General features: G+C 38.0%; 1 protein-coding gene and 1 long non-coding RNA gene across 4 annotated transcripts; one reads left to right on the forward strand and one right to left on the reverse strand.

Annotated features, from left to right (window-relative positions):
• Positions 1-468: 468 nt before the first annotated feature.
• On the forward strand, positions 469-2,186 carry LOC130510826 (uncharacterized). Of its 3 annotated transcripts, none has more exons than XR_008944586.1 (4): positions 469-583; positions 834-1,404; positions 1,491-1,617; positions 1,701-2,186. It is a non-coding gene; the product is annotated as an uncharacterized LOC130510826 (long non-coding RNA). The 3 variants fall into 3 exon arrangements; XR_008944587.1 differs by lacking the exon at positions 469-583 and adding an exon at positions 606-719; XR_008944588.1 differs by lacking the exon at positions 469-583 and adding an exon at positions 613-705.
• A 1,835-nt stretch (positions 2,187-4,021) lies between these two features.
• Positions 4,022-6,652, reverse strand: LOC130511474 (uncharacterized). Its single transcript, XM_057008489.1, has 2 exons — positions 4,969-6,652; positions 4,022-4,898 (listed from the first exon to the last, which is right to left on the reverse strand). Exons 1-2 carry the CDS (start codon positions 6,644-6,646, stop codon positions 4,879-4,881), a joined length of 1,698 nt encoding a protein of 565 aa, XP_056864469.1. The 5' UTR covers positions 6,647-6,652; the 3' UTR covers positions 4,022-4,878.
• Between the last annotated feature and the right edge of the window lie 2,890 nt (positions 6,653-9,542).

Here is a 9,542-nt window from a genome sequence, read left to right on the forward strand (position 1 = left end):
CCGACGATAACTATATTAACGTACCCATGAAACGGACTGATGTAGCGGCAGGAGCCACCTAAAACATTCAATTAAATTTGATTGAGATATCTGCACATAAAATATAGTACTACCAATTTACAAACAAAATACTACTCCTAAATGATTTCGGAAAATATTATGCATTCAGATAATACTCTACTGGACATATACAACATGCGTATATCATTCACCCTCTTTTTTGTGTGCAACCATCTATCTATATATATAAAAGAGAGTTGGTTCTCTCCGGCTGACACGTCAGCTGCCACATCAGAAATTCGAGTGCTCCTGTTGCGACACGTAAGATGCGCACCGTTTCATTAAAGTATGATTTCCATTGTTGCGGGCTTCGCGTTGCGCTTCTGTGGCCCATGGACCACATACTTCTATGGAAACCCTAATCAGTCGCTATGCTCACCTTCGTGTTCTTCGTTCATCTTCGATTGGCATCAAGTGCTCCATCGCCATTAAGAGCGTTCTTAATTCTTAGCACACACAAATCATGATTCCTCAGTCGGTGCTCCCTATCTCCTTTTTAGGCGGTGGAACCACCTATAAAAAGGTCAGTCTGGATCCCATAGACATCATCCTCACCATCTTATTAATCTGACAAGAGATTTATTTGTTATGTCTAACTCAAGTTCATCGTAGTTTCTTAAATACACAGCGGCGTTTAAACTAAGAGTTATCAAAACTATGTTTTTTTTTTTGAAAAAGGGCTTATCAAAATTATGTTTTCAACTCTTTTATTCATTTAGAGATGATTTCGAATCTGTTTGTTTATTATGATTTTATTTTTTTTCTGTATCTAGGTGACGCTCATGCTAGCCACCGTCAACTCCACCGCCTCACTCGGTGCGTCACCTGTCTCTCCTCTATTGATACGGTTCAATGATTCAACCACTTTGGATGAGATAACGGAGTCATCTAATCAAGTTGAGTGCACTCTGCCACATCAATTAGATGTAAAGGCTTTATCTTCAACCATATAGTGTTCATCATGTATGCATAATCATTCTCATTCTGTGATTGTAGATCTCTTTACATTGATCATTAACAGTATTTAGTAACCCACAAATCTAATGTTATCCTCTTTATGTAACACATGAGAGCTATTTTTCATAGATTTGTAGAACTGTAGAATTCTTTTTGTGTCACTTGAAATAATCTTGGATTGACTTTTGTATGGTAGCAGAGCTGAAGAGTTATGAAGTATCACTTTCCAGAAACGTTCATTCTCGCCCAATTAAAGTAACATGGTCTGTGCAAGTGCATTATTTTATTATGGATCTAGATCCCAGACTTTGAGCAAGATCGTAGAGGTAGCCGAGCGTATAGCCAAATTGGCCATGCATTCAATATCGTGAAGATGCTTACCACAAGGTAAAGTCTTTCGTCCTTTTGGTAGTAATTGTTGTCTTATTGTGAAGGATTTGGATTGAAGATGTGTTTTTTTCAATGATTGGCAGGTTGTGATGTGATTGGTATTGACGAAGCTCAGTTCTCTGGAAATCTTTATGAGTTTTGCTGATGCAAAGACGCTGATGATGATGGCAAAACGGGCATTGTTGCAGTCGTTGATGGTGATTATTTAAGGTGTTATTTGACAATTTTACTTCAAATCTTTAACATTTTCCGTTGAGCTCTAACTTTAATGATCCTTTATTGGTAAAATGTAGGAGCTTCGGTGATGTTCTTGAATATTTACCAATAACTGATTCTGTGACAAAGTTTACTGCAAGGTGTGATGTTTGTGGACAGAAAGGTTTCTTCACTGTGAGGAAGACTTGTGACACCAGAACCGAGCTGATGGGTGGGGCTAATGTATGTATCCCTGTTTGTCTTAAGCATTATGTCAATAATCAAATTGTCATCAAAGCTTCAAAGTAAGTTTTGGATTCTGACAAGGCAAGAGCTGACACCTGTGTGGAGACAGTTGCTGCTATGATCTAACTATGAATTGATGCGAAACGCACTACACATATAATATAGTGAGATTCTGTTTTTTGAAGGTGCCATGTTTGTTTGCTGCTAAGTTTTGAATCTTATGTCATTTTATCAAAACATGAAGGTTGCCGATCATTTTTGCAATTTAATAGTCTAAGTAAAGTTTACTGATTTCCAAATCGAATATATAGATTATAATAATATTTACAAATTCTTAAGTTCTTTCTTTGGAATTTTGTATTTGTATTTGTATTTTTAATTAAAAAGTCTCTTTTAGAATAAAATCCATAAACAACCCGGTAAGATGTATGAAATATAAATCATAAAATAATAACAAATGATTTAGCAAATATTTTTAAATCACAGAACCAATGCTGACAAAAAAAATGACAGAACCAATAATCTTTGATGTACCATAAGGATCAAGCAAGCAAAAGTTAGGCAATTTTCCATAAAATTTAACAAAATGATGAAAAAGAACATTCACAAATTAACTTATAATTAAAACATTGATTTCAGAAATCAAAAATGTTTATTGGAAAAATGCATCAATAAAATTCATTTTGAAAATCAAAATCTTTTTTTTCTGTCAACTATCCATGTATGCTAAATCAAGTGGTGGCACACATGCCATTTTTCATAGGAGTCTCTCCGTCTGTCCGGGTCTGATCTATATGAAAAAAAAATCATTTGATTCTTACTTTTTGTGCTAGCGCGTCAGCTCGACCATTGTGATTCCAAGGTATATGAGACAGATTCACAACCTTGAAATCTTTCTGTAGTTTTTGGAACTCCTCTATCCCTGTCGTAAAGGTTGGCCAATCCATCAGATTCAAAGTCATGTCGACCAGATCCGAACAGTCTGTTTACCCTCATGTTTCTTATATATGAGGTTGCTCAGAGTAAACTTTCCATCTCAGCATGCAGAACTGATATGCTCCTGTTGCACGCCCGTAACCCATCAAGTTCAGAGCTAATATCCTTTATTCAAATAACATAGTTAACTTGATTTTCACATATATTGAATAAAAAATCAAGCAACACATGAATATTAATTTTATTATTTGTGTCAAATATGTTAATAAAATATCTAATATTATAAATAAAAATATAATTAATTATACATTTTACATCAAATAAAATTTCAACAATAATCTATCGTAAATTTAGTAAATTTATAATTAAAACAGTGACTTTTAAGAAATTAATATTTTAAATTTATATTATGAAAATTAACCATTAATGTTTTAAAACTAATCAGTAACATTTATTTCAAAAACTATAATCATTTATATTAAAACATGGTTTACTTGATTTTCAAATATATTTATAAATAGAAACTTATAGCAAACATGTATATTTTTATTATCTTGGTCTGATATATTCATTAAATATATAATATTACATAAATGATTTTATAATTAATCATACATTTTAACTCAAACAATATTTCAAGAATAATCTACTGTAAAAAAATAAAATAATCCACTAAAGTATATAAATTTAACCAAACAAATATGTGCATTTACAAGTTTGTATTTTTTCTACTAGCAAAATGAAAGGAAAAAAATATCAAGATGATGTAATACCACATTCAATTCTTAATATATAATTAAACATAGATTACTTAACAAAAGCAAATCATCTGAAACTTTTAACAAAAAAAAAGAAAAATTATATTTTTAAAAATAACAAGTATTATTTATTTTTAAAATCATAACTAATTTTCAGATAACATATTTTATTTTGTCTTCAAATATAATAATATGTACAAAATTTAACTAATATGTTTATTTTAACATAATAACAATTTATATTAAATATTTAGTCTAACTATTTCAATTATTTGTTAATTTGTATCCCGCCCGTAGGGCGGGCCGACTCTAGTTAGTTATATACTAGGGTCTCAAGAGCTTAAACTAGTACAACCGGAAGAAAAGTACTCGATGGCAAAAAAAAACAAACAAAAAGTACTCGATGGCAAAAAAACTAAGAAAGAAAATTGTTAATGTAAGATAATCAAGCTATGCTATGTAGAACACACAGTAGTACATGGTTATTCAAATCCAAGAAATACGACTATATTTATTCTTTTAAAAGCTCTTACAACTTCTTATTAAAAGCAATAAATCAAACAAGCTCAAGACAAACCTCGACTTGTTTGCTAGTCAACTCGTTCAGAGATCTAAGACAGACTCTGAACCACCTAAGCTCTTAACCCCTAGATGCTTTGCTTCTCCTTCTTAGGACGTACAAAACTCTCTATTGCTAAAAGCTCTCCCTGTGTGTTGAATCTTAACACAGTGCCACGGCTTCCTTATATATCTTTGAGGAAGCCCTAGATCTAATCTAACTACCCAATGGAAACTTTCCATTTCTTTTACTTCAGCGAATAAGCCAATCTTTCTTTTTCTCTTTAGATCGATTGCTTCTTCTTCAAGTCTTCCTTTAATGTCCCTCTTCATTAAATCTTCTTTTAATGCATCGGTCTTGATACGTGCTTCTCACGAACCGCCTCTCTGATGTAGTAGTTCATGTCACACTTCATGAACTACTTCAGCTCTGCTACAGCATCGTCTTCCCATACACCTTCAATCTCCCCCTTTTTAATTCGTCGTCTCACAAGCACCTGAGATAGAAGACAAGAACAAACCACACACAACAACACAAGTATATATGTCTAAATGTTAATTCAACCAACTCAAGACAATTAAGAACATACTTATATTATCCTAAAAACGGGTTCAAGCAAATTAATACATAATATCAAAAGATAGCATATGCAAATGCTCCCCCATAATCTTAGCCAGTCTGAAAACATGGATAACAAGGAATTGCAACAAGTGGTGCAATTGAAATAACATAGACATAAAAAAAAAATAACACAGCTCCCCCACAATCTTGGTCTTCTTAGTCTTCTTCTTCTCCCCCTGCTTGTGAGCACACGGATTAAAAACACCAAGTAAAATAAATCACATGTTCATAGAGAGAAAAACTAACCTGCTACAGCGCTCTGAAGATCCTGAACTATCTCAGCTAGCGCCTGAAGAGCTCGTGTTGTGTCCTGTAAGGCCACTTGCAAATCAACACGGTTAAGTGGTCCTTGAGGAATGGCAACTGATCCAAGCTCATAGACAGATACGCGTCGTGGTGCAGTCCTGGAGCTTGGTGTAGCAGTTCGTGGAGCAGGGCTCGGAGCAGGAGATGACTGACGTGTTGTCCTGGTAGAGCTTCTCTTTGGTTCACTTCTAGATGGTGCCTTTCCTTTAGCTAGTCTTTGCTCATAGATCTCACCCACGCGTTTATCCTTCTTGTAAGGAACCGGACGTTGAAGCTTGTCACTGGGATAAGATGGAACTGCATGCTGGCTTTGGAGAAGTGCCATGATCAAGCGAGGGAAGATCAACCAACGTGCATCATTGACCTGAGTCACTCCAAGATTGAGAATCTGTCTGAACATCATCTTACCCAAGTCAGCACGGACTCCATGAGCCATCTTGTAGATCAGCTTTGCCCTCTCAAGTGAGACATACGTCTTGTGAGTAGAGGGAATCCAGTTGTAGGCAGCTATGATCATCAAAGCACCGTAGCATGGAGTAAGATCCGCTGTAGTGAGACCTTCCCATTCTGTCCTCGTATCTCCAGTGATGAATGAAGCCAACTCGGTTACTGAGATTTCATCCAAAGTTGCATCTTCCTCCACTTCATCCTCAGAAAGTGGTTCCCAATCGATGGTATTGTTGATGAGCGCAGGTGAGAACTTGTACGTTTGTCCCCTCACAGAGACAATTACTTCATCAACATCTGCTTCAGCTTTGGTACTCGGCAGACCTGCATAGAACTCAGCTACAACTTGCTCAACATACACAGCAAGATTCGAGACAGTTGATTCCATAGACCCCTTTTTAATAACCGTCAAGTACCCCCACTGATCAGCCTCCTTCAAATCTACCGAACGCTCAGCAAGTACCTTACGCTTAAGGAACTGATCATACCTTTTCTTGATGAGAGGAGGCATTGGTTCAGCACTTTTGTCTCCAGACCTTCTCGATCTCAACCGAGGTGAGGCTTCTGCTTCCTTAGCCAAATATGGAGACTTGGCTGCATCTCCTGGTGTGAGAAATTGAGATTGAGTTGGTGTACTAGACTCCCCTGTCTTCATCTGTTTTGCGGAACGCAACCCTAATCGCTGCAGCACTCGTTTCTTTCTCACTTCCTTCTGTGAAGCTTCATCATCTTTGGGTTCGTCATCACCCGCCTTTCCGGATTCAACATCAGCTCCACTCTGTTCCTTCTCATCTTCAACGGCCACCATCTGTAAAGCAGACTCATCCTTTTCTTCCGTCGATTTATCCGTGACGGGAACATCTTGAATGTCAGCATTAGAGGATCCGATTAGCGGTTGCAGATCTGCTTCAGGCACTTTCGCAGATGGCTCTTCCCCAAGACCCGGAGTTCTTTCATCGCTATCTTCTGAAGCAGCTTTCTCATTCGCGGTGTTGAACGAGTCAAGCTCCTCAGTCACCTCAGGAAGTACATCAGAAACAGGCATATCGTTTCTCGGTGGAGGCGATTCAGGTTCACCATCAGAAAGTGACCTCCGACTTCCTTCAGCCTCTGCATGCTTCTCTTCCCTGAATGATTCGGCTTGTTGAGCTGATTTCTTTGCTTTCACCATGATAGATGTCAGTTTCTGTGTGAAAATTGTGTGAGAGATGAAGAGAGGCTGCGAGATTGAGCTTCTTAAGCACGATGGAGATTTTCTAGGGCTTGTTCCCCACTACTTCCCTTAACGGAATAAAACTGAATCAACTTTTCTGATATTGCAGATCTGGTCCCTGACTTTTTATCCTCTCCTTTGTATTCCTACAACATTTAATTTCTCTCATCCAAACACATAGACATTAGACACATTCGTGAATTATTAATGTATCATCAGACTTTCAAGATAGTAATAAACACACGAGTCACAACTCACAATTGGCTGAATCAAAGTTAATATAAAGCATTAGATTAGTTCAGTTCAGTTACCATTCATGTGAAGTGCTTCATGAGTTGCCTCAGTGCTTGATTCAAGCTGCACATATAACTCTTCCTAGATCTTATATTCTGGTGCAGCCGATTGTCTTTTTATGGCTAGCTTTCACATTGATATGCCTTCATCAATGTTGCCGGTTTTCATTCTTTATTCTCGCGCTGTGAAACCCCTGTTGTTTCCCATCATGAATCTATCAATCAAAAAAAAATTTTATTTTCTGAGCATCTTTCTGTAACATTTCTGGCTCTTTTTATTGAGAGGGGGGGGCCACAGATTGACGTGAAACCTGTACCATTACAACACTGACGGCATATCAAGCAGTTCTTTTCCACAGCGTTTTCGGTTCCAAAACCAATCTGAATTATATGTACATCCCGAACCAGCACCTGCACTACTCTCTGCACAACTTGACTCAACAATCAAGGTTACACACACCAATTGCATTTCTTAGTGTGATAAATCGATTAAATTCAAGAGATTTAGTGAATATATCAGCCAACTGTAAATCAGTAACTACATGTTCGATTACTACCTGATTGTCTTCAACTAATTCTCTGATGAAGTGGTGCCTTATGTCAATGTGCTTCGTCCTTGAATGTTGGACCGGATTCCTCGAGATATCAATTGCACTTTTGTTGTCACAATACACAAGAAAGGGACCCGATTGCATTCCATAATCAGCTGACATCTGCTTCATCCAGATAAGTTGTGAGCAACAGCTACCCATGGCAATATATTCTGCTTCTGCCGTAGAAAGTGATACAGAGTTCTGCTTCTTGCTCAGCCACGAGATAATATTGTTTCCAAGAAAGAAACATCCTCCACTGGTACTTTTTCTATCATCATCACATCCTGCCCAATCAGCATCACAGTATCCCACCAAGTTGTTGTTGGAATTCTTCGAGTAATACACGCCCAAGCTCTCTGTTCCTTTGACGTACTTGATAATCCTCTTTACTGCATTCAGGTGTGATACCTTAGGCTTGGCTTGATACCGTGCACACACACCAACACTGAATGACAGATCTGGTCGACTCGCTGTCAAGTACAACAGACTACCAATCATCCCTCGATAGAGCTTGACATCCACATCTTCTCCTGATTCATCTCGTGAAAGCTTCAGTGATGTACTCATGGGTGTTCTAAAAACTTTGGAATTCTCCATACCAAATCGCTTTACCAAACTGTTAGCGTATGCACTCTGAGAGATGAAGACACCTTTCTCTGACTGGAACACTTGAAGTCCAAGAAAGTACTTCAGTTCGCCACACATGCTCATCTCAAACTCTTGAGTCATATTCTGAACAAACTCATCAACCAGCTTCTGTGACGTGCCTCCAAAAATAATGTCATCCACATAGATTTGAACGATGATTATATCTTTTTCAACCTCCTTGAAGAATAGTGTCTTGTCTATGCTCCCTCTAATGTACTCCGCTTCTAGCAGAAACCTTGTGAGTCGTTCATACCAGGCACGCGGTGCTTGCTTCAAACCATATAGTGCCTTCTTCAGTCGGTACACGTAGTCATGATGCATTGGGTCCTCAAATCCCTTTGGCTGCTCAACATAAACTTCCTCCTGAAGTACTCCATTGAGGAAAGCACTTTTCACATCCATTTGATGCACTTTGAAGTTCAGAATGCACGCCATTCCCAGAAACAGTCGAATAGATTCCAATCTTGCAACTGGAGCAAAGGTTTCTTCAAAGTCTACTCCTTCAATCTGTGAGTATCCTTGAGCTACAAGCCTTGCCTTGTTACGAACTACTTCTCCATGCTCATCAGTCTTGTTCTTGAAGATCCATTTAGTGCCAACTACATTTACTCCTTCAGGTCTAGCCACAAGTTCCCACACATCGTTCCTGGTGAACTGCTCAAGTTCTTCCTCCATTGCGACAATCCAATATTCATCACGTAGTGCTTCAGTGTGTGTCTTAGGTTCTATTGATGAGACGAAACATGCGAACTGCACCATTTCTTTAAAATTGATCACCTTTCCACGCGTTTTTCGTCCTTCTTTAATCCCTCCAATCACATCAGACTTCGAATGATTGCGATGAACTTGCTGAATCACTGGTTGAGGTACTGTATCTGTGGTAGGACCTTCCTCAATGACTTCAGTAGCAGCTACCGATGATCCACCTTCTTCCTCTTCATCTGATCCCAAGTCATCACCTACAACCACAGACAAATCATCAAATACAACATTCACTGATTCTTTAATTGATTCTGTTCGCTTGTTGTAGACTCGGTATGCTGAGCTAGACTGTGCATAACCCAGAAAGAATCCTTCATCACTTCTTGAGTCAAACTTCCCAAGGTAGTCCTTGTCATTCAGTATGTAGCACCTGCATCCAAAAACATGAAAGTAACTAAGATTAGGAGTTTTGCCTGTCCACATCTCATATGGTGTCTTTGTTGTCCCTTTTCTGACATACACACGGTTGATTGTGTAACACGCTGTGCTGAGTGCTTCAGCCCAGAACCTCTTGGCTATCTTGTTACCATGAAGCATTGCTCTTCCCATTTCCTGTAG

This window comes from Raphanus sativus, chromosome 4 (assembly GCF_000801105.2).
Source record: "Raphanus sativus cultivar WK10039 chromosome 4, ASM80110v3, whole genome shotgun sequence".
In the NCBI taxonomy this organism is placed as follows: Eukaryota; Viridiplantae; Streptophyta; class Magnoliopsida; order Brassicales; family Brassicaceae; genus Raphanus; species Raphanus sativus.

Coding starts and splice junctions, on each gene's coding strand:
- LOC130511474 (XM_057008489.1), bottom strand. CDS start 6,646: ATGGTGAAAGCAAAGAAATCAGCTCAACAAGCCGAATCATTCAGGGAA. Junction 4,899..4,968: donor TCTTCAGAGCGCTGTAGCAG/GTTAGTTTTTCT, acceptor GCTCACAAGCAG/GGGGAGAAGAAGAAGACTAA.